This window comes from Haliotis asinina, chromosome 15 (genome assembly GCF_037392515.1).
Source record: "Haliotis asinina isolate JCU_RB_2024 chromosome 15, JCU_Hal_asi_v2, whole genome shotgun sequence".
NCBI lineage: Eukaryota > Metazoa > Mollusca > Gastropoda > Lepetellida > Haliotidae > Haliotis > Haliotis asinina.
In genome coordinates this window covers 41,879,594-41,905,798 of record NC_090294.1, presented here as the reverse complement: position 1 = coordinate 41,905,798, position 26,205 = coordinate 41,879,594, and the positions used below count along the sequence as shown (strand labels likewise).

The 26,205-nt window shown below is 37.2% G+C and overlaps 1 protein-coding gene across 2 annotated transcripts in view; it reads right to left on the bottom strand.

Annotated features, from left to right (window-relative positions):
• The window catches only part of LOC137264880 (disintegrin and metalloproteinase domain-containing protein 9-like), a 112,795-nt gene that overhangs the window by 42,073 nt on the left and 44,517 nt on the right, over positions 1-26,205 (bottom strand). For both annotated transcript variants that reach the window (XM_067800228.1, XM_067800229.1), the window contains exon 3: positions 5,214-5,290. In XM_067800228.1, the coding sequence (XP_067656329.1) occupies positions 5,214-5,290 (77 nt within the window). The remainder of the gene's footprint in view (positions 1-5,213; positions 5,291-26,205) is intronic.

Genomic DNA, 26,205 nt, shown 5'->3' with positions numbered 1-26,205 from the left:
GTTATCCTGTTAATGCTGATAAACATAAGTCGCCTTGTTCGTGTTTCTGAAACTCACAAAGATTAGATGGATGTCTGTGTTAGAGGCTTTGACTCATGATCGCTGACCGCTCCTATGAGGCAACAATCTAAATTTGATCAGCGGCAAGCCCATTTCATTACAGAACACACAGGAACAATCTGTCCAAACCTTACCATTCCTACCTTATATCAACATAATGCTATATGTGTGCACTGCATGGGAAGTGTCATTCCTTCATGCATATTCTTTTGTTACAAGTTGAATGTCATGCAAACAACACATAGTTTTCTATATTTCATCATGTTTGATCAAATTAAATTAATTTAGTTTCATTTTAAAATAATTTTCTAAAAGTATCATGATAGGCAGTTTAAGGTTCACACCCAAACATATCAAAATGAAAGTAAGAGTGAAATGAATGAAGAGAATGAGTGTTACTTTACACAACTGTCTGTGATTTACCCTGGCTATTCTGACGCAGTGACATATTCAAGTTTTAAACAACGTACCACGACGTTGTTACAGGATCACTCACAGCCAGCCTCGCTACACACAGAGGCCAATCCTTGTAATCCATCTTACAACAAGTATGGGGTAATAAGATCTACTTAATGTAGTATAAACAACATTAAGTTGGTGGGAACAACATTAAGTTGGTGGGAACATTTAAGGTTGACTGAATAACTGACTATCTGGGTATATATGTTTCAATTTTTACAAAGTAAGGAAATTCCTTAAAATATTTCATAGTGGACACAATAAACAAAACTCCAGGGAATTGGGTATTCTAGAGAATTTACTAATTATGTATGAAGAAAGTTATGTACCTAACATAACACAGTTCTGGAAATCCTTTTCCCTTCACTCTCACAAACTATCCTATTTGTGAGACTTTCAACAGCTTCTGACTTTGGAATACCATACAGTAAATCTATGTCTAAAACGAACTGACAAATATCATATTTCACCTCCTGGCTACTTGTGATGTATTTTTATCAAAATGTGGATAATGAGATATTGTTCTGATGAAATAAAAATAGGGTATCCTTTGAATGTTTTAGAACCTTGCTTTTTGTACAAACAACGAGACATGCCACTTATTGTGTGTCTCACACTTTCCAAACTGTATGACTTCCCCTTTTGCCCAACTCTTTCTGCAATGCAAGCCTAAATAATGCCTCACAAGTCTAGATTTTCTCTGAATTGCCCAATGGACCTGTGAAGTTAAATTAATCTTCAGTAACACATGTTTATGGTAAGAGGCAACTAAAGGGATCAGGTGCTCAGGCGCACTGACCTACTTGACAGAGATCATTGCATCTCCAAAGATCGATGCTCATGCTGTCGATCACTGTGTATTCTAGACTCAATTATTTACATATAGCTGCAATAATTGACCACCATGCCTGCATTACCAGCATAAACAGTCCGTCGGTCTGTCATTTTGCTGTAATAATGCTGAACGCAGGGTTGGAAAACAAACTACCACCCCTGTCACTTGGGGTCCTAAATAACTTAAATGGTATTATTTGTTTCTATGAAAATTATATATTTTCAGAGACAGTGTATCACTCTAACTGACTTCTTCTGACTTCAGAATAAGACCTGCATTACTGGAACTGAATAAAAAACACATTTAACAATAACCAAACTTGTATGGAAAATGCTTCCATGTTGAAGAACGAATAACTTGCACATCTCGAATAACTTGCACATCTCACCACCTTCACATTCATGAGCCCTTGTTTATGTTGACCTGACTGTACCCTATGCATAAAGCAGAGATTACTTCAACAAGACATGACCACCCACACAACCAGTGTTATGCCACCTGAAGCCATTACACTGCCCAGCCAGTCTCAGACAATACCAGCTACTTGACCCGTGTCTTGAATAAATATTTTGAATTACTCTGTTGCAAAGCATTAAGGCTGGTATGACTTCCAGTGATTGTAGTCACCACTAGGGAATAAAGACAGAAAAAATGGGTCCTGTTCTTTCAAAGATTTAGAGTTTGTGATCCAATGATACATTGATACAATAAAGAACGGCCCAAGCCAGACTCTCAGACATTTAATCTCAGAAATGAAGTAAACAGGAAAGAAATCTTTTTTCAAAAATTTGTATAGCTGACAAAGAACATTAAAATTTTCAAAAGGACCCATTAAATACAGGTCTGGGATTCTTTCCACACAGCACTAAAGTTATCATAAGTCACTCAGGTAACCATAGTTCGATGTCAAAGAGTGAGCATTAAGGTTAAACTTAGTAAAGTATGCTACATGAAAAGAGCAGCTGGACTATATTTTGTCCATTCTTCCTGGAATCAGTTGGATTTGTTGTTATTCTGTTCTCAACAACACCTGAGTAAGTCCAAGAGCTTATCATTTGTAGTGCATTAGGTGATGTGGTCTTTATGTTGAACTGTTGGTCCAATTTACCATGGCTATTTATAGTTAGTAGTTTTATTATCAGTGCTTAGATATTCTTGCTTTAGTATTACTGATGCTGGACAATGCTGCTCCAACTGACAACAACACAAATGTCAGTTTCTGGCAAAAACTGTTCAGTTTTCTCACCCGAACCTCTATTTTCTGATCCGTTTCTTAGAGTAATTGCATGGATTGTTTCTTGCATGTTTCCTCGATCGAATCTTTCTTGCACACTTGGGCTACCGACCAGTGGTTTTGAACGACTGTCATTTTCCATGCATGAAATAAAGTACATGTACTACCTAAAACTATTTTTTTCAAACTTAAGTCTCAGTGTAAATGTCAAATAAATGTGGTGACTTTGCCCCATGAAATACAGGAACTACATAACTTTCAGAATTTAATACAAGCCGATAAATACTTTTGATCAGGAGGAGATTATAATATGAAGTCAAAGATTTTTCTCAGTGTTATTACTTCTATGACACATGTACTTCAGTAGATAACAATTAAGGTTCACATAAATGCTTTCCAGTGTTCTGTCTGGTGTAACTATATTAAAAGATATCTGACTCTTATGTGCTCCATTTACTGTTTTGTCACCACTTCTGCTCCGAAATCACTGAGTCACTACATCCTAGTTGACACAGCTATGATATTGCAGGGCTAATTTTCCACTCAAACATGGCAGGAAAGTAATTCACATTACTAATTGCTTTGATAGCTGCAGGAACAACTGTAATTGGAATTGTCATTAACATCATCATGGCTCTCTGTGCTTCAGTGTACATAGTGTGGTCAAACTGAGAACATTATATGACAACAATCATCCCGATAATTATTCATAGAACCACTGCTTCAGTTCATCCAGTATGTCGTTTCAGCATTGCCAGGGGTATTTAGAAGCCATAGTATCATTGGGTACATAAATGACTTGCTTACCCTTTTTCTGAACACCTTGTGTGATCACTGATTGTCAGGCATGCACTGACATAAATTTCACAGCAATTTTGCCTGTAAGGCAGCATTCGAAATTAACGGCGGTCCTTAGCCATGAAAACTGAAAAATGCTAGAGGCTAGTTATTCAAAGGTGTAGATGCTATTTGGATGTATTCAATTCATTGCAACATCCTTACTCGAATGTTCATCAACTTATACATTCATGGAAAAGGAAACAGTATCTGCACCAGACTGTTGTAACAATGAGGTATAAATCTTATCAGTCGTGTCTGTATTCATTTCTGAGTTTGGCACAAAACATTACACCGTTTGCTTTAGCTCATCTGACAGATGTGGACAAAACTCTCCTCACACCATCTTTCTGAAGGATTCATGTCATTTGCTGTTAATCATTAGAGGATACTGGAAATTATTGTAAACTGACCTCTTGTCAGATAGTTGCTTGTATGTTAATCTGTCTAAAAATCCCTGAACCACTTTATTTTCCCAACTGCCAAGCCTTCTCTGCAACGCTTGAAAGCCCTAAATGAAGCAAGTCTAGATTTCTTCAGGTTCTGAATCTCTGAATCAGAGACCAAAAGTTGCATTTAGAGATGCTGACAGCAGGTACTATTTTATAGGTGTGGCTTGTACACTGAATGTGTTCAATATCTGAAATGTCACAGCTTGTAATAGACTAACCCTAATCGGAGCAAGTTTGCACATACCTAAAACATTTCTTTTTTTTGTCATGTGTCATGTGTCAAAGGCTTGCAAATAGCTTATACCAAAAGCAGTTGATAATGTACAACTATTGACTTCAAGTGAGGTTTATCAACATGTCCAAGGTGGATATATCACTGGATCAACTGAACTGAAGTCAATAACTGTTTTATTATATGCCAAATGTACTGATGTTATGTCGTCTGCCATTTTGATACTGATGGGATGCAACTCTAAACCAACATAGTCGCAGGGACCAAGGGATGCCTTTCATTTCTCTATCTAGAGTGAGGCACACAACAGGGAAATCCCACCTGGAATAGCCCAAATCTACTCTTAGCCATGGGAGGTGCTTGGATTGTTATATCATGTAGCATCAAAGCTGTCATGTGACCAAGTGGGCCAATCAGAAAGGCGAAAATCTACCTATCATATAATAAAAACACTTTTAACTCACTGGTTTGGTCTTGCATTATAACAACCAAGCATCATTTAGCATAACATTGGCACATTTTGATGTTAGCCAGTAAAGCACAAGACAAATGGACAAATCTTAAAAGTTTTGTTTAGTAGAAGAGTTTAATAGCAGCAAAAACTAGCTATTTGTTTTGAAATGTTTGGATTCTTTCAGACTGAAGGGATCTGAACTAATATGCTCAGTGAATGACTGAGTATGGTCATATGGTTCACCCAGCAGAAAATGTGTACCCATTGAGATAAAGTCATGTGACTATATGCGCCTAACAAGCAGCTTGGGTTCTCTGGGGTAATAATAATGATGTTCAGTATGTTATGCGCTTAGAGCATGTCCCTTAGCGATGTGGATGAGGCGCCACATAAGTACTCTTATTATTATTATTATTATTATTATGCTTCATTTAGCAATACTCAACCAATATCACATGTGGACAGCAGAAGCGTGGGGGAATCAAACTTGGGTCTTCAGCTTGATCAGCAAACACTTTAACCACTGGGCCATCCTACTGACCCCTGTCCTATGAAGCCTAAGAATCTATCAACAACTAGCTGATCAAGGTTGACACTTTCACAAAACATGTGACTTCTGAATAATAACAGATGAATAAAGTCATACTTACTTATTAAGTTCTAAGTCAAGTATAAAACTCCTGTTAAAGGCGGTGAATAAAACTGTTATACTGTCTAGATGTTTTCCCTGAAAAAGATGAAAAAGACATTTAATAATTACAATAATACTATGTCATGACAGTTAACAAGAACCGAGCATCATTTTAGGCAAGTGAGTTTGTTCAAAAGTCCCTCTGTTCATGAATCTCCCAGGCAGTTTGTGTTATCTGGAGTAAATAACCAGACTGACGTCAGTATCTAATGAGCAGCTAGACAGATGGATACTAGGCAAAATCTATAAATGAGTTATTAGTAGTAGAGGCAGTTATATAATCAATTTTGGGGAACAAAATATTGATAGTACTGTCAAATTGCTACTTGTTTGATTTTAGCCATCATTGTGAATCCTTTCATGCAAGAGTCTTATGTCATGGTTTCCATGTATACAATGCACACATTATCATCTAGAACATCAAAGTGTCTAAGACATTCATTTTTATGTTTGTATTTAAAAAGCAAAACACCATAAGAAACTGATCAGAAGAAAAACAAATATGATGGTTTCACAATTGCTAAATGAGCATTAATGTGACATAACTAATAACGAGTCCGTGGATGAAGTCATTAATTACCGTTAATAAACCAATGACCCCTGAACTACTCTAATGTCAGCAATTTAAAACTCAGGTTGTGTACTGTGTACTTTCCACTGACTATCAATGAATGAGTTCATACAGACAAGGAACCAGCTTAAACCAGTGTCAAGCACTGGCTTCCAGCACTTCCCACACTTGTTAAATGCCAAGCCAAGCTTCAACTCTTTATTCCATTCATTGCTAATGATTTAGATTTTCGTCAAATTAAATTCACCCACATATAAAATTTTGGTCACACATCTTAAAACAACCATGTACAAAGAAAAAAATAATAAGAGGCCTTTATGAACTAGAACATTCACATAATCAGGGCAACATGTCACATAACCATGAAATTGTACATACTGTATCATCATACACATCAAATTGCTAGCCATGTATCATGATACGTGTATCATGACACTAGGTACAAGCATGAATTCACAGTTGCGTGTTCCTGTGACCTACTTAAATTAAATCACTTCAAAACACAACTCGGATCTGCATATTGTACAAAGTCTTGTTCTGAATGATGAAGAAATGCAAAGCAATGTTTCCTCTCCTTGACCTCATTCCCATAAGGCAACGCCATGATATAACAATTCTCTATCAAGTACTAATATCCTCTCCACCATTCACAGACATAAGGGGAAATAATGGGGAACAAAACTCACCCTAATCTGTCTCACGGTCTCTGAACCACATTTCTTTCCCTTCCGCCGAGCCCTCCATGCAATGCTAAAGACCTAAATAAAGCAAGTCTAGGCATCCCCCAGGTTCTGAATCTCCCATCTCACAAATGCTATTATTCAATTCAAATAGAATTATTTGTTTCTATCAAAATCATATACATTCAGGCATAAACATTAGTCTAGTCACCCCTGCCCCACCATCCCACCCCACGAATGAAAAGTACTGCTTTAACTTCCATGCACATTAAACACTGAAAGTTGTGGCAACAGTAACAGTTTGCAGAAAAAAGTCCATGTCTGGTGTAATCTTGTATTGTAATAAACCCGTCAACAGGTCAGTAAACTGTGGTCATCAGACATTCTACAGTTCTTCCCCAACTGCCATAAGTAGTGTAATATTATATTATGAAAATCTAATTATGTACTTGCCATAAGAAGAACAGAGTTTACCTCACAAACACTGTGCTGTCTCATGAAACACTGCTATCTGGTCAAAACTGGCTGGCTAACTAACTGACTGTGACAGCCACTGGTTGTAATCATCACAGAGTTATGAAACCATCAGGAATAACTGACGGAAAGGTATCTGATCATCAGGGTTTCCCATACTTCCTGCAATAGTATCATCAGTGCTATGACCAATTTGCAAATTCAGTCAAACCCTGACAGACAGATCACACAATGGAACCATCTGATCCCCAATGGTTTAGACTCTAGTCAGTCCCACTGTTCCTGAATCACATTATTTCTTCTTCAAACTAGTCTGTCTCCCAGTCCTTGAACCACATACTTTCACTACTGCCAAGCACTCTTTGCAATGCCAAAACCTTTACTGAAGCAAGTCTAGATGTCTTCAGGTTTTAGACTGAATCTGTGGCTTCCCTGCATCTCCATTTCAGTTTATATAGGCTAGTTTTGTTGCTACCAAAATTATTGTATATATATTCTGAGACTAAGCATTAGTCTATCTTAGTACCAATGCTGTCTGCAATGTTAAATCCCTAAATGAAGCTTGTCAAGATTTCCACAGGTTTTGAATCTCCAATCTCACTAGGACCCCTTCACAATTCAAAGGAATTGTTTGGGGATTTGTTTTAAATTCCATATATTCAGGGACTAAGCATCAGTCTAGACTCAGGTGGGGATTCCATGTTAGAATACTTCCTTGTCATATAGAGTGACTTATTGTACATGTGGTCCTGCAGGGTGATTTGGTTGGCTGCTAGGCGTCATATACCCTGGCATTATGGGATGTTAACCAATCATTTAACCAATATCTGGTCCATCTGGCCGAGACTACCATCATGAAGCTGGAATATTGCTGAGCATAGCATTTAACAGGAAACAAACAAACAGATTATTGAAGTAGGCACTTAGATCAACATAAGCTACTTGCAACCTATTCTGGCATGACTTTGCCTGAAGTAATTGACATCAGTATTTGCAAGGCAAATATTGTGGGATGTTTTATGGGAACAACTACATAAGATCCTATAAAATAAATAGCTGAATATCTGCATTTAATGCAGTCAAAAACCATTGGCTGACCATGTGAAATGTTGTTAGAAGGGAGAATTGTGCTCTCTAATGCAGGATTTCATGGACTTCATGATAGTTGAGAATGATAATTGCATCCTCATTGTACCACCATACACAAATAAACTTGTACCAACCAAACCATGTCTGACCATACTATGATAAACTTCCAGCAAATTCTGTCTGACATAGCACAAGGTATAAACAAGGGTATTCTTAAGTGCCATATTTCAATAGATTTTATTTAAAAATGTGTTTATCTTTGATTCTCTGCTGTATCAATCTTTGTCTTTATATCAAAAATGAATTTCTCCACCAACTTGGGCAAACCAACTTCAAACATTAGGCAGTTGAATTGTACGAGGATCAGGCATCAAATTGCTAAACAGCATCTGTATATATCATACATGTGAACAGCTGCATTATGGCTTAAAGGTTTGTAAAGAATTTGCAAATTTTCGCTGATTTTCATCCTTACTGAACTCACGACAATAATCTTTCCATCATTATGAATTTGTTTCACAATAAATCAGTTCATGTGTCAACAGTACCTTTAAACAGAATGGAATGTTTTGCTGACCTAAGTGGCAACATTTACGCTAAAAGTCTAACCTTTTGATGGGTAGTATATTCACAGAGCTACAGCCACAAATTGTCACTAAAAATGAAATTCAGGTTCTGAAGGTGTTCTGACACAGAAAACACAAAACAGTTCTGTAATTGATTATTGTTGTCTACAAGACAGAGAAAAGAGGATCAGCAGGTGTTAATACCACAGTCCCAAGTCAATTGCCCCTAATACTGTTTGAAGAGAGTGACCTGACTTGGTTTGGGCTTAACAATGGTTTTCCAAAGTCATACAGAATATCAGCCTTTTGCCGAGGATTGCCCCAAGTGGAACAGCTTATAAGCATTAACCACAGTTAAACCTACAGCCATGGATGCTGTCCCAGCGGAACAAAGAATCCAGAGGGATTTGAACCCAATACCAGCCAATCTAGGCCAACGGATGTGCCTTCAGCCATTATTCAGGTACCAATGTCCACTGAAGCCTAATACAGAGCAATAACAACTTGGCACACATTTATAATGTTCATGGCAAATTGTCTTGGGGCATCCATATGATTGACTTGGGAAGTAGATAGTGAATGAAAAAAGAGAGAATATTTGAATGATTAGGTTGTTCAGAAATACTTAGTTGGCAGTTGTGTAAGAAAACAGTATATTATACTTACACAAATGAAATAAAATTGTGAAAAAGAATAGAATGCTTGATGGGTGTTATGTTTATAAACAGTTTCTTGAATACAGTTGGGTTAAAATTGATAGTTCTTAAAAATACCCAGTTCCCCAATCACCAATAAAGTGGATGCTCCATTGCAGACCAAGTGAATCTGTTATGTGGTTTCAGATGACTTTATAACAATAATGCCCACATAGAGGTAGCCTGAGTCAATTTTGTATTATCCATTATCATATCATACTTCTAATAGTATCATACCACAAACCTCCATGGGAATGTTCTATTCTTTCCACTGAATGGGGTCAGTCATACTACATATATATATTATGTTCCCATCCTTTTGCTCGACTGTTGGTATCACAAGTACAGCAGCATCATTGCTGGATGGATGTGACGTCATGATCATGTACATAAAACATTGTTACATGAAATAAAGTAATGTAAAATGTGGCACGGTTTTGGCTCTCATGAATAGATGCATATAACAGCATTTACGAGGAGTCGTAATTCAAGCACTCTTTTTGTACACCCTTTTTCAACCACCGACATGATAAGTGCATGAACTGTCAGACAGACAATTTTATGATTCTCTAAACAGTTCAAGGACAAGTCAGTGACAATTATAAAGATGATCAAAAACATTGCTTGGAACAGGATATGTCAATTTGACATGTAGGTTCTTGAGGCATTTATTTGAAAACCAACAGGAGAGAATTTCCACTCAGTCCTGACTTGCCTCAAAATCCTTAGTAACACTTTTAGTATGAGAATCCCAATATTCATATATACAACCTGGTTTTGACATCTATTGCAAATATGACTGCCTTCAATATACTCTCAGAGATGATATTTAGTTATGTAAAACTACTGCATTGGACATACTTACATGTGCCTATGATAGCAGACAATTGGGACCCATAGGCAGTTCAGTGTAATTTCAGTCTCCTTCAAAACAGTCACCTTGACCAGGGTACAAACCTGCTTGGTCCAGTCAATAAAGCATCTCTCTAGGGAGAAAATTAGTGTGGCGGTAGGATCCACACTCATACAAAATTGTTGATGGTGCTTTCTGTTACTTTCTGTTACTATTGTAAGGTCTTGAAATAAATAAAAAGGATTTGTCTGCTCAAGAGTCAGAATGCTATGTTTGAGTGGGATGTTCTTCTGAAGGTACCTCACTGAACTTGTACAAAACAACAAGCTAGTTGTTTGGGTCACTGTAGCCTGCTATACACACCCTGAAACAAATATACCCCACAGAGTCAAAGCAAGTCTAGATTTCTTTGGGCTCCTTTTCATTATATTTTATGATTTTTCTATGAACTGTTTTTTCTGGATAACATGTTCATTTCAGAGACGACAGATGCTAGTCTAGGATTATTGGAAACAATCAGTGCAATATAGGTGCAATGATCTCAAATGTGATTGTGACTCTCACACATTGTACAGCTGCACAATTTTTACAAAAATACCCCAAAACGATGGACTTTACATATTCACTCTTCATTTCTTGAAATCATGAACAATAGGGCTAAATATATTTTCAATGTGTTTAAACAATGAGGAGAACTTCAAACACTAACTTGTTAAATTCCTTTGAATGGCCTTGTATAAACAACACTCAAGAGTTCAGAGAATGTGACTGTATATCTCATTTCACCACATATACTTCCTGCAACATCTTTCCTGAAAACAAGGCAAGAACTCTTGGCTGCACAGTTTCCTTCAATGTTATATCACTCCATCTGGCTAAAAGATAATGAGTACAGACAATGTCACAATCTGTAAGCCTAATCATCAAACCCGAGAGTGAAAGCTGCTACAATCTGAATTATTTCAGAACAATGCTTCTCATTCAAGGTGAATACCAAAAAGCTTACTCTTGGCAGTGTCAGCCACGCTTTCATGACTGCAAGTTGGTTGTTTCCATGTTTGTGGACATGATAACATAACAACTCATGATCTGTAAGCAAAACAAAGACAGAGTCCACAAGACATTTGTCAGAAACATGACCAGTTCATCACAAATAAATGGCCAAGATCACCCCTTGATCATAATATACAGTTCAGAATTGTGTCCCTAAGCTATGATAGCATTTGTTGATAAGGACTTCTAGTCCCAGATTCCTTCTTATCACAACAGGTCACTGGTGGTTGTCTAGCATTCAATGGTGTGCTGTATCCAGCTTATTCGGTTTCACCAAATATCTACCATTTTCTGCCTTGCAAAGTTTGCACTCAAAGACTATCCTATCTTCATATATCCTGCTCTGTTAAAACATTCAAAAACATCTTCCCACTTGTCCATGCTTTGGTAATGTGAAGTTGTTGGTAGTTACAAGAAAATGGCTTCCTGTAATCTACTTGCACACAACACAGCATGATATATGTTAAATTTTCAGGCATGTACTAACATTCACTTTGAACATCTGTGAACATGAAGATAACAGAAAGGTTATAACACAGTAAGTACCAACACACACACCAACAGTATTAGTGCACAGTTGGGGGTAATAAATTTCAATGCTGCACACATGAAAACATAAAAAATACACTACAGAAATAACCCTCAGATCTGAACAGACTTCATATACAGAGTTATGGTACACATTTTCAGTCTGAATCTAAACTATATCAGAATCTAATCTAAACAGACACAAAGTAGTACATTGCAGGTTCATTTAAAAGTGTCTGCACCAGTTATGACTGGATGTTTCTGTCTGACATACTTTTTTGATGCTCAGATGAATATACTGCTTCCCCAGCAAGTAACTGGTTTGTCAGAGTGCCAACTCTGCCTATCTAATGAACACAAACACAGTTCCAGGGTAAGTAAACCAGGGCAAACAGCACTGACTTCTAGGCACACTCACAGTTTAGACCTTCAATAAATACAAGCAAAAAGGTTTCTCAACAGTTACTTTCCAAATAAATCATATACAGAGAGTCTATCTGGCCATAAACTGTCCCTACTGTTCTTATTAATACCGGGTTACTAACATTGGAGGTTGTGACCTGCGCTCCATGAACAGGATCCATTCTGGATCTCTTCATTGCTACATCACTGTAATTTCTGTATGAAACAGACTTATGTTGTGGACTTACTGCTAAGATATCACTGCATGAACGTTGGTCCAGATTGACTGTTTGCAGCAAGTTTGAACATAAACTGGCAGGATATCCTGGGATTGTAATTGATTAATTAATATGTCACTCAACTAGAGCTGTTCCATAGAGCAATGAAGTGTAATTTATATCATATATGGACAGATACAAGCCTCATGTAATCAATACTGAAACTAGGATAGATGGTCTGTGGAAAAGTGACGGTACTGGTTTATTTACTGCGTCTTCAGCTACTATCAATGACCTATAAAACAAAAAGTGTTTTCACTGGCAACTGCAGATCCTACATATTGAAAACGGGTCTGTGTGCATGCTAACTCAAGTCATGAAGTGAACAAATATATGATAGGTCAACATGCTTATCATGCCATGGCACTCTCTTCAGGATCTGCCTTTGTACTACTGCATGTTTTTCATTCTTAGAGAAGGCTTTTCAAGAATCTGCACAATTCCATATTCTGGAACACTGAAGCCTCTTTTATTGTTTGTAGGCGCATAATGCAATTTATATCCTCGGACACAATTTACTGCACTAATCTACCATCACTGACTGTCAATGAGTATCATGTACAGTAAATATCCACACTGTTTTGCTAAATCCTGTTGAACATACTTGTAGTTAATGCTAAACAAAAAAGGTATTTGAACAAAAAATTGAATAAGTGGTTGGTCTGGTTGTTGTTTAATGCCAAACTCATCAAAATTCCAGCTCTATGGCAACTATCGGGACCAGATGGTTAAGCTCTCTGACTTGGTTGATGCGCAATTCTACCCTAATTGCACAAATTGATGCTCATGCTGTTGATCATTTGATTGTCTGGTAAAGACTTGTTCACTTACTGACCAGTGCCATACAGCTGGGATATTGCTTAGTGTAGCGTTAAACAATAAACAAAAAAGTATTTAAAAGATCCAGTATGCTGTAATAGGCTTGTAACACTGAACAGAAATGTTCCCAGTGGTAGTCCTGACCTGCAGATAGGCCAACATATAGTTCGAAAATTGCTGAGTGTGGCGTAAAACTAACTCACTCACTAAAACTACTGAAGGTAGGATGTCCAAGTAAACAGTGTCCACACCAAGAAGGTTCAACTGTACAGCATTGTGAATTCCGTGCACCAGACTGTAATGAAGGCCAGCTTCTTCCATTGCTTTAATCCCGGAGCATGGCACAGTGGGAGTAATACAACATGAACCACTCATGTTTTGCCTTACAATTACTGCAAGCTGACAATGCAAAACTCTACACAACTCATTCATTATTCAGCATGTGAACTGGTGAAAGCTTCATGTCCTTGAAGCTGCATATCGTACCGACCACAACATGGCGCGGCACTCTCAGAATGGCACCCTGATCAAACATATCTTATGCCTGTACTTAAGCAGATCTTCAGAGCAACTATCCCCACATTTGTTCTCTGAGGCATCAGCAATAAATCTGGGCATTATGCACTTCGGTAAGAAATTCAGACTTCGTTTTTTCAAAGAGAGTTGCTTGAACAATAGAGTGACTAGGTAACAAGAATATTTTGGATTCTCTGCTCTGTAGAATCCCAATATTATTGGACCCACGATGTATCTGATGCTAACTGGATATCAGACGCCAAGAAGTGATCAAGATGCAAGAATTGGTCAGCTGTATGTCATCATATCCCAATGTCCTTGATCAATGGACATGCTATCAGTAGACTAACTAAACCTAGGATAAAAACCAATAATTCCAAACAAATTGAAAAAGGAGCCCTAGAATGATATGAGATTCATCATCTAAACTCTAGACTTACTCCTAGTCTCTGAATGTATATAAAATTGATAGAAACACATAATTACATCCTAGTTGGAAAGGAACTGCAGTGAGTTGGGAGATTCCGCTCATATCCCCCTAAGTGTAAGGATAAGGGAAAAGATTTATGCATATTCAAGTAATATAATTTGAATAGAAGCCATAAAAAAGACAGACATCAAATTATCAGGATTAGGGGTAGGGTTAAAGTGGGTTATGGGCAGAAGTCTTTCCAGATTCAGAACACTTGCATACAAGGCTGAGTTGACAGCAAAATAATGCAGTGAGACAGACTGTGCTTTCAGTTCACATTGAGCAATGAAGCATTAAACAGTTCCACCCTCACTCACTTCGTGTCTCTAATGGGAGGCATGTACAATGAAATCCAAATAAGGGCATTACTAAGTAACACCATTACTGTCAGCGTGGCTTGTACTCCCTGGATTTCAATGGGGTAATAAAATCATTACGGTCAAACACAGGCTTGATGCCATCTATTACAATGTCAGACTTGCCTGCCTCAGCTGCAAGGGCAGGTCTACTAGTAGTTCCCATGCTGTAACATTCTTCCACATGCTTCAGAAGTCTGTGGTGCACTGACATATGCATATAAAATGTTTAAACTTTCCCAACTACCCCATTTCATATATGTAATAAAGATTGCTGTATTACTGTTGTCCTCCTGCTGCATAAAACTAATGTGGATGTAAGTTGTGCTATGAACCTGGGTGCCATTGCACAGAGTGATGTTATCGCTAAGGTGACCCTAATATAGACTTTGGGTAGCCTTAGTGCTAAGGTTGTTTTGTACAACAGCATCTTCTTTCCATGAAGCAATCTTTCAAAGGTTAACCATAAGTCCTTCTTTAACATTGCAGTAAGTCACCAACATGACCTTAAAGAATGGGAGTTAAGATAACCTGAGTAAAGGCTGCTTTGCGAAAGGAGCCCCAGGACCTATAAACTTCACTGAGGCTATCTTCACTTTCAATATGTCTTCATTTGTTTGATGATCCAAACTATTGAGGAAACAATAAAAACTTATCATCTACTGACCTGAAGAGAAATGACCCAAAACTATAATTATAATATTTTAACTTAATGATGCAATATGGCTTGGAAATGAATTCTACCGCAAATATTCTGTGTCTCACAACCTTTTACAAAATCTCATTTAAAGATATATGCAAAACATTGTGAAAAACAATCAGTTGTATCGTTCAATTTAGACAATTTAGACTAAAAATCACTTATTTGGATGAAGTATAACTCAATGAAACAACGTCCACTGTCCTAGTAAGAGCACTGTTAGGCTGAGACTTAACATCTAGGTGCACGTCATCTCCTACCATGGATAATGGGGGAGATTCAGACAGAGAAATCTCCATTACTTATAGTGGGCATAAATATATGATGAATCTTCTTACAATGATCATAAGGTTATTCCACTGCTGAACCTTAGATAAACCAATACAGATCAAAGCTGTCCAGCATCATACAAGACTGTATCAACCAGTGGTATATTGATTTCATCAGAGGTGTGTTATGAGTGTATATATCCTCCAGGGAAGATAAACATGCAAATCCAGTAAGTCTTCTGCTACTGCTATTGGTAACAACATCAATGGTGTCCAGTTACTTGATCAATACTTCTGCCAACAAAAACCAAAGCTCCAGTATTTTGTACAAGGAGTCATGACAATTTTGCTTCTGAAATCCATGTTGAGCATGGTTTGCTCTTATCACACCTCTTCTTAGTTAGTATATAATACATTACAAGGTAGACAATGTACACAATTAATCATCTAGTCATTAATATATACGGTTGAGACAAAATAGCAAATTCTGTTTTGACATGGTCCCTATTTTATGTAATGTTGGTTTAACTTGCCATCATTTATTGGGGGCATAAAGGCTGAAACTCACAATAAAGAAAAGCTATGTCTAGAACTGTGTTTGGGACTTGTCCATAAACATGATCTTGTTGAGGCAAGTTAGGTGCTATTTCTGTGTCAGTAGACACCCATACTTCACACAAATTGCTTGCACAATAAACACCTCTTTCCTCTTCACCAGGGTTGGTGGGATAGCCTTGTGGTTAAAGCATTTGCTCATCATGCTGAAGACCTGGATTCGATTCACCACATGGGTAGAGAGTGTGAAGTTCCCTGCTGTGATATTGCTGGAGTATTGCTGACAGTAGCATAAAACCAAACTCACTCACTCACTCTGCGGCATCTGTACCAGGTCTACTCTTCGAGTGAACGATTAAACAAAAATCTTTAATGTGTTTTGTAAGGCAGAAAACAAAAGAACATTCCAGAATCTTTTAGCTATTTCAGCAAACTGTTTATAGCGATGCAACAACACCACAGATAACAGTGTTATGACAGGTAACAATAAAGTCCCTGGACTGTTTTAACAAAGATCACAGCCATCCTGATAATGTACTCATTCTGGACATTAGATAAGCAAGCACATCAACATGAAATATGAAATATCTGCTAAGACAAATTTTAACTTGACTTATTCAAATCTAATGCAACAGAAGGTTTTGCAAAGTCATACTACCAAACCAACAACAAAAAATAATTATTGGATACCAGTATATCTGGATGAAACAGTTTCCAGACAATATTTGCAAGAAGCAATTAATGCCCACATTCTGGCCTCCAATGTCCTAGGTCAATACACTTCACTCCTGCATTGACTGGTAGCCAATCATCCTTGTGAAGAGCAAGCAGTGATGTATCAGTGTCAGGGTTTGGTAAGACTATCGGCTTAGTAGAACACTGATTTGATAAGCCGGCCATCATTTAGACCATGATAACACCTTTGTTTATACTGCCTCAACACCTAGCTGCCAAAGGCCAGACAATGTGGTGCCCATCAACTGTTTCAGTGACATCTAATAGGATCCCCGAAGAGCCCAAAATATGAAATTGTTGTCACTTGGGAAGTCTGTGTGTTTTCTATCAAGCCAGTATATGATGCAGGAGATTTGATAGTGGATCTTAGTCTAATTGTGTTTATAACTTGTGACACCATGGTATGAGAACTGGATTTATGTTAGTATGTTTCTATAGGTACTCAGTATTGAAAGTGGTACACTGACATACTGGCATCTTGGATGGGGAAGTTTGGTTTGTGACAGACTATACTGTTATTATTAGCTGACGGCATTTGTATAGTTAACTGCACTCAAAGGTCCCAAGGTACAGTCAGTTATCGTGACTGGGGCTTGAAGGTTGGTCTACACTGACACTGTATTCCCTCTCCAGATGAACCTAAAGAGTATATTTCAAAACATGCCTTAAGGAATATGTCTCATAAACCGATCATACCCATTCAATTTTCAAATCTATAATCAATACACAACTTTCATTACAGCTCTGAAATTAAGAGACTTAAGGATTCCTTTAGATATAAAGCTGACTGTAGCTATGGCTATGGCAGACATTTGTCTGCATCAAATAAAGTGCAACTTTGTCCTGTGTCTCGGAAATCTGAAATAAGGATTTCTGGCTTTGTAACATCACCTCCAGTTTAACTGCTTTCATTTAAGTTTAATTACCTCACTTCAGGTTTATTCATTTGTTTTGAGAACACATTTGAAATATGTATTAAGAAGAAAGTAACATAACCGTAGCTAACTACAGTTTAGTTCCCAGAAAATATCCCAAGCAAAAAGGATCCTGATGTGTAACGTGTCAGAAAAGGGTGGTCATTCGACACCCGAGTCTCAAGCCTACCACTGGATCAACTTGAGAATATTATACAGCTAAAAGAAACCAACCTTGTATTTGGCCGGTGTAAGCAGAACTATGTTAGCATCATAATTACGTCATATTCCCATGAAATATCTAGCGCGGTCACAACTGATCTGGTGCCTAATGGACTCTGACAGGCATTGGCTGTAAACATAACAGAGCGGTGCTCAGAAGAACTCAGAAAGAGTAATAGATCACTAAAGTTTATTGGCAATTTTCATAAACTAATAAGACCTCTGACCTTCAACAATGGATAAATGTATATGATGTACAAAAGCTATGTGTGTGGTCTTAAAAAAAGGAGCAGGACAGTGAGAGCAGGGAAAAACCTGAAGCATATTAATTACTTAGTTCATGAAACTCATGAAGATTTGGGTTAGAATTGGACTTCAGCAACCCATACCTCAGACCAGAAGATGCAACTGAGAGGGCTGGTTGACTTGATTGACATGTGTCATTTTATCAAAGTTGTATGTGTGTGTTGACGATTAATGTGCTTGACATAGACATATTCCATTTTGCATATTTCTCTTCAATAAATAACACTCATGTCCACATGCCTTCTGAAAAATTCATGAATATTCTTTTCTAGTAATCATGAATGATGAAATGAATTCATGAAAGTTACAGAATGATTCACCAAATATGCCAGTGAATCATAACAGCACTAAATAATAGGGTCCTCAGTGCACAGTATCAAAATGTTTTCAAACACCGGTAAAGTATAAAAATTGTTCATAAAATGACAATTTTTAATGCTGAAGTACACAACTGAAAAATGACAAATGATCTTTACCTCTATCCTTCTTTGACACACCAGGTATTTATGCAGGATCAGCAACAACTTCAAACGTTTACTTGACTAGACCAGGCAAGTCTATATCGATTGCTCTTGAACAAGCTAAAAAGAATAAATTTTTATTTTTCCAAACATTCCTCTGTTTCATTGAAATTTTACCAAAGGACTCCTGCTTCAGAATAAAAGTGTTAATTTCTAAAGTTCATGGTAGCTAGAATTGTGCATTTTCAACCTCTAGCCTAGCCCAGGAATATGCATGGTGAAAGTCCACATTGATAGTACAGAACAGACTGATGTTGAACTATTTAGCTTTCAGACATCATCCGTATCTGATCCATTCAAAAGCTGGTCCCTGGAATCTGATATCACCTCAGCAGTCACTTGACTGTTGTGAAGCAATTTCCTCTGGATATCTGATCAACTCAGCAATCGGTTACTAGTCTGTTTGATGTCTAGTCCCGTCTGCTTCATAACCATACTGGTTGATCGTCATGCATTATGTGAATAGTCCTGACATGTAACATCTCAATGTTTCCAACTCAAAGAGTATTCTTACAGTAACACTGGATATATTGTGTTTCAGAATTCAATACAATCTTTGATGTGCTGTCTTGTAGTTTCTGATCCTGTAAGTGTCCATGAACAGAAACAGAAACATCTGTACATGTACAATCGTGGCAATCTTTCAACAAGCTGGACACATACATCTTTGCTCATGCAACGAAGATATACTCCACATGGAGACACATATAATTGTCCAATAAAGGTAATCTCCCAGTGGGAGTGAAAGACTTTGTGCTTGTGCAACCCACGGAATCTTCACAAGCAAAACAAATGTAATCTCACAGTGAGAATGGAAGAGGTGATCTCTCTGTGCATCTGATGAAATCTTTATAGGGAAAACAAATGTGATCTCACAATGAGAGTGAAAGAGGTGATCTGTCTTTGTTCAACCAATGCTATCTCCAAATCTCTTTCCTCCAAAGGTCTAGAACTGACTTCATCCCTTGAGACAAGCCTCTGATACAAGAATGTGGCACCAGTTCCAAATGTTACCATCTCCAAGCCTTTGCTTAAGTACATCAGTCAAGAAATTCATAAAATATAGAAACTTCATAGAATGAGGTCTATTTTCATATTTTCCCTTTCAGAAGGGAATAGCTCTGATACTTCACACAGCACTGCTACTGACATAGATTGAGCAAAAGCATTTCAATATGGAAATAATCCTAGATACCAGCATTAAAATAAAGGCACAAGCAGAATTTCACATAAAGTCATCAGTTTCATTGAAACAGATAAGATATGGACATTCACTAAACAGCTGCAAGAGGCTAAATACATACCTATCCTAACACTTTAAATGATCTCACAGTACTCTGCTTGATCTTTTGGCTGATGATTTTCCTGGAATATCAACCAGGCAAACCTATCAGTCAAATTATCATTGCGCCTCGGGCTCCCCAATCCCACTTTAGCCTGGACCCTGAACATGAGGAACCTGTTCTCATTCATATATTAATCCTCAGAATTCCATGCTGTCTGTCTCAAAGTTCCTTCTTTTCAAACTAAAAAAAAAATTCATATGTTCCATCAAAATTACATATATTCAGAGATTCAGCATTAGTCCAGATTAAATGATGTCCCCTGTGTAAGCACATATTTTTTAGAAGTAGTCCATCTTCCCTTCATTAATTCAGGTACTTGTCTTTCTTCAGAAGCTAAATGAAGGGATTCTTTCAGCTTAAAGTCTACTTCAAATAAGGATATATCTTTTTGTTCAACTTTCATCATAAGCATTCAAGTGAATACCTAAAACCATACATTTCAGCAATCTTTCTGGTCTAAGAGGTCTGCATCAGTAGTTACCTCCCTTGCTAAAAGTGACGTGTATTGAGTGAATTGATTGGCTGCAGTTGAGAGACAGCCTCAGTCTACATCAGTATACATCCTCCAGAAATCCAATAAAGATTGATCCTAAATAATGTTCAGAACTACTCTGTAGAAAGCATTGACAAAAGACACTTGAAGAACATTTGAAACAGAGCCAACATCCAGCAAACTCTGCCATTGTCTCGAAATGGTACAACCTCTGCTGTACCATTCATACTATGCTTTAATGTGATTGGTGGAGTCAGGGAGGCATGCGACTATATCCAGATTAGACTACTACGGTGCTATTGTATTGTGAATATACTAATGGCTTATGAATGGCAAAGCAGCATCGGCACTTCCTTTTAGTCAGGCTTCTTTGCCAGATTCCACACTGTTCCTAAAGAACTGGAACTGAATCAATGGGACAGGGCTTCCTTTACTTGATTGCATGTACCTAGATCAATGAGGGTACTAGTTTCTGCGTCATCCATTCTTTGCCATTCTTTGGCAAGAGTCTACCCCTGCTGTCTTCAATGCTGTAATCAATGTTACATGGGCAGCTCATTAACCTTACTTCCTCATGATTTCTCAATGCTATTCTGTTTTCTCTTTCCAATTCTGAATGAATTTTTGAGTAGCCCGCAAAACATTTACTGGTACAAATCTTCAAAAAGTGATGCCCTATAGATTATCAAGATATTCAGTCAAGATTTAGTAGATTCTGAAACATTATATTCTGTATTTCACTTTCTAATTACTATTCGAGATTCTGATTAGATGGGGATTGATGAAATCAATACATCTCTAACTCATTATCACTTGCAATATGGCCCTGCATACCGAAAACAATATGCTTCAAGATATTTAATATACATCTAAAAGAAAACATTCAAAATATGACAAATCAAGTATTTCAAATCAATTAGATTGCTTTCTGAAATGACTGACAGTGAACTACTTTCTATCAAGCAACTTGTAATCAGTTGTCAATCAAAGCATGTTTCACCAATTACCAAGGATTTATAGGATGCAAATTCTGGTCTCCTATACACCTAAAAATTTGCAGTGTCCACAACGAAATTTATTACTGCATCCATAAGGATGCAGAAAATGTCCAAATACTTTTGTAAGAATTCCGATCAAATAACAGTAAGTTATCACTGAGTTTGCTATTTTGTCTGGTTATGGTCTGATTTGCTATTTCATTGCTGTAACAATTGATGCGTTGAGTATGATACACAATGCAATAACATCATTCATAATATTTAATGTCTGGCATCCCCATTTTGTTGCCCATGACCTCTGAAAATAATAAGCATGAGCCCCAGGGACTCTTAAATACAGTCGAACCCCGTTTATCCGGACATTTTGGTTTCACTCGACGTCCTGTTAACTGGGTCAAACAAACATGAAAATTAAGTGAAAGCAAAAAACAGCCATTAGTAATAACAGTGAATCATCATAACATATAAGCATATCGATAATACATAGAAACCGAAACGCAGGTTACCATTTGTCAGACTGTCTCAGAGATAATTGTGTACCGTGTGCAGCTTCAGATGGTGAGTTAGATGAAAAATGTAAATCGATGACAAAGAGTTTCTATTTTGCCAATTGCATATTCTTTTTTTAATTTTAAATGCCCTAAAAACATGACATCGCAACAAACTTATGCTGTCTGCATAAAGGAAACTTCCGGACAGGATCACATGAGTTAGATCATGTGACAGGCTATTTCTAACTTGCATCCTGACAGATAGCAAGTGTCGATTCATAAGCGTTACATACACTACAATTACAGTGTAGTTTACCTTAATCCTACTTAACATGTGTTTTCGTTACTGATAAGATATTCTCACATGTACCAAGTCCTAATGAACAACCTGAATGACATGCATCACTGGCGTTTTGATTTCTAATTAATCAATACACACCAAATGCCTTCCAATAGATTAAGAATGAAATTCTCATTGTCGTGTGGTAAACAGTATTGACATGACACATACACATGCACTTTGCACAGATCTCTCCATCTGGATAACTGGATCATTTTTCAGTGGAAATCTATGGGAATGGTTTGAAACTTCGTCGTCCGGGTCCAGAAGTGCAGGCTCCGGTTAAGAGAGTACAATTAATGAACATGAGTTTCGTCTCACATAAAAATCGTCCGGAAGGCGGGGTTTCGGGATATGTTTCGTCCGCCTAAAAAGTGTTCCACTGTATAGGACTCAAGGTAAATCCCTGCCAATTATAGTATGCTGTATGTTCTAACAATTAACCATTAGTAAAAATAAATTTGAGTCCTAAATGCTATTATCAAAATGACACACTTTGAGGAGAAATAATTATGGAAGTGAAAAGGGTTTTGACGTTTCTATTGACATAACACATTAGCATATGTTTCACTTGAATTGATTTAACAGTGTTAATTTTGAACTGTTTGAAGCATGAGTATCAGATCATACGTTTAAGCCAATCTGTGTGAATCAAATGATGCGAATCTTGCACCTTGCTGTTTTTTTGCCATAGGTATTGTCTTAGTAATGTCGGCGCGATGCAATTTCCCATCTTCATATTCACAATGACTGCATTTCAAAGTTTGTTGGAATGCGAATCAAATGTTTTCGTAGCCATCGATGGATTTTAGCAGATGACACAACAAAAACAGATTTACAGTTATCTCCCTTCCATTGATTTGCATTCGTAAAACATCAGTCGTTTCCGTGCATCATGCACAATGCAATGTTATTCGATATAAGTACCACAAAGTACCAAATGAGTTGCTATTGGCAGTAGGGTGTATTCCAATACACCTTCCTTGTACATAGGGTGCGCTGAAAATAATAGAGGAGCGCTCAGTGAATCAGACCGCGACATTTATGTGTGAGGTAAGATAAATCCATATAAGCAACGTTTCCACGATTAAACCACTCTTTATCCTGCATCTGATACAAATCTAAATTGATCTGACCATTCAACATCTGCACCTACTAACCTCACCAATTTACTAATGCAAAACATAGGAACACTTTAGGATGAAAGGCTGCAGAATGACAACACAACTTTTGCTGACAAGAAAGTTAGTCAGAAAGATAAGTTTGACCGTAGTAAATCTTTTGTCTGGCCTCTTGTCAATTCCGTGCATGACAGAAAATGGTACAATAGCATATTAAATATCACACTTTCATGTTGATATTGCATGTCCTATTACAGCTTTATGATCTAGATGATATCTCTTTGCTACATTGTAACAGTACACTGTTACAAGCCTATTGTTAACATGTTTATTGATAACAGGACTATCAAGCTTCAACTTATCATCTCCTATTTCTTACTTCTCCAAACAAGGAAATGTGATGTGATAAATGTATCCGTTTGTTGCTCACAATCCAGGATTTTGTTTCCTGACAAACCATGAACCAATGGAAAAACAAAGATAAAAGGATCAACATATTTTTTAGCATATTTGTTTTTAACATAATCTTCTGTTGAAATGTGACATAAAATAAATGATGAAGTTGTTTTTTATTTTTATTTTTATTAATATTCTGCTAATTGTAAGCCATTTTCTTTGTAGTGAAATGAAAAAAAAACAAACAAAAAAAACAACACTGAAACATTAAACACCTAATATGTTATACCTGGCATAAACATCTGTCTTTTGTAAACTATTTTACTTCACACTTCAAACAGCTGTCTGTATATTTAGTTCAGATATGTTGTGTCCTTAGAACAAAACACTGTCAGGACTCATGTTTCTGTACAGTATGACAGATGTGGGCATAACCCATCTGGATTATTTACAATATTCCACTTATGACATGGTGCATCATGGTGCCATGGTGGAAGAGAAGTCAAAAGCAGGTCTTTGAAGTTTTGACACTTCGAGGAAACTCAAAATTGGACACACTAGGTAATGATAAAACAAGAACAAAACTCAGGGCAAAGCACACATTCAAACCCATATCACCATGGTATTGATTTAAAACTTGTATTATCTTACAACACAACATTCCTGGTCTGATCATCACCTGATAAAGGAGCAAGACGTGGCCCAGAAATATTCTATTGTAAAGAATAAGAAGTTTAAATCCATACCATACCTTGTTATGTTACCTTACAACTCCAGTAAATGCCCATCAAGCATCTGATCATAAGATTCTGGCTTTCCAGAAGGACACAGCTCAACCCCTCTAAGACTGAGACGCTTACTGCCTCTGATATGACAATATGAACCTTTATTCCCTCCTACTCTATCATCAAATACACATCTAGGTTTTCTACAATATATTTCATCATAAATTGATTCAATTAATGTCAGCAGCTCTAAGTTTAAATGTTGATTAACAGTTTAAACTAAATGAGGAAAAAAATATACATCCCTAATCTGTCCATGACACACTAAATAGGTCTCTCCCTGAAATTATGTTCTCCCTACGTGTAACAGCAATGACAAGACAGCTTAACCATACAAACTCGTCACATTGATATTTATGTGCAGAAATTTCACACGTTTTTCTAACAATGAAATCAAGGTTGTTGAGTTTGATTAATCTGCCACACTTTAATGTTGTTTCCAAGACTAATAAATCTGGTTAACATGGTTACGGATGTAATGTTTCAAGTAATCTCAGAGCTTGCTTATCCACAGTGTCACTTCAAAGGGTTATTTATCAGAGTTTAGTGTATGTGCAACTTTCTTCTTAGGTTCTTCATCAAGAACACAACATTAGGCAGCAAATGTCACATTCATTCACAGAAAACAGAATGACCCAAAAACATTTGGGTATTACCTTTGCTTTGTGATTTTCTGGAGACAAATGTAAAAGGGAGAGTTGCTGGCATGTGTAATCTGGAAACCAGTGGGGCAGCCCAGTGATGGAGTGTTCACTTATCAGGCTGAAACCTTGATTGCAGAGGGTGCAAAGCTGTATCTTGCACTTCATGGCATTTACCTTAGATTTCCACCTGTGAAAATCAGATGAGAACTGGCCTTGGCCTTCAGAAACCTATGTTGTTACTGCAACCAATGCCACTACTGCGATCAGGTGGTCAGACTTGCTGACTTGGTTGACAGTCATAGCATCCCATTTGCATAGATTGATGCTCATACTATTGATCACTGGTTTGTTTGGTCAATAATCAAAATTTGTACTGAACACCATATAGCTTGAATATTGCTGTACGTGGCATTAAACAATAAACAAACAAACAAACTTTGGATTTCAGCACAAGTCACTACTTGCAAGGGAACATAACCTGACATTTTGGACCACCCCTCATACTACCAACCACTAGTTTTAGATATAACAGAGATAGACGTGGCTATCGGTCCCAGGGTATGTGACAATGTACAGACTTCATATATTAGCCATTTTCTTCCCTAATTTGCTATTCAAAACAAAGGGAAATAACTGCTATGAAGTGGCCTTTACTTGTTAACCTAAACAAGTGAGTTTGAAATTTGCACTGAAATACTACTACTGTAGGCACACAATGGTTCCAAAGTTCCAGATCACACTCCTAAATATGACAGAACATACC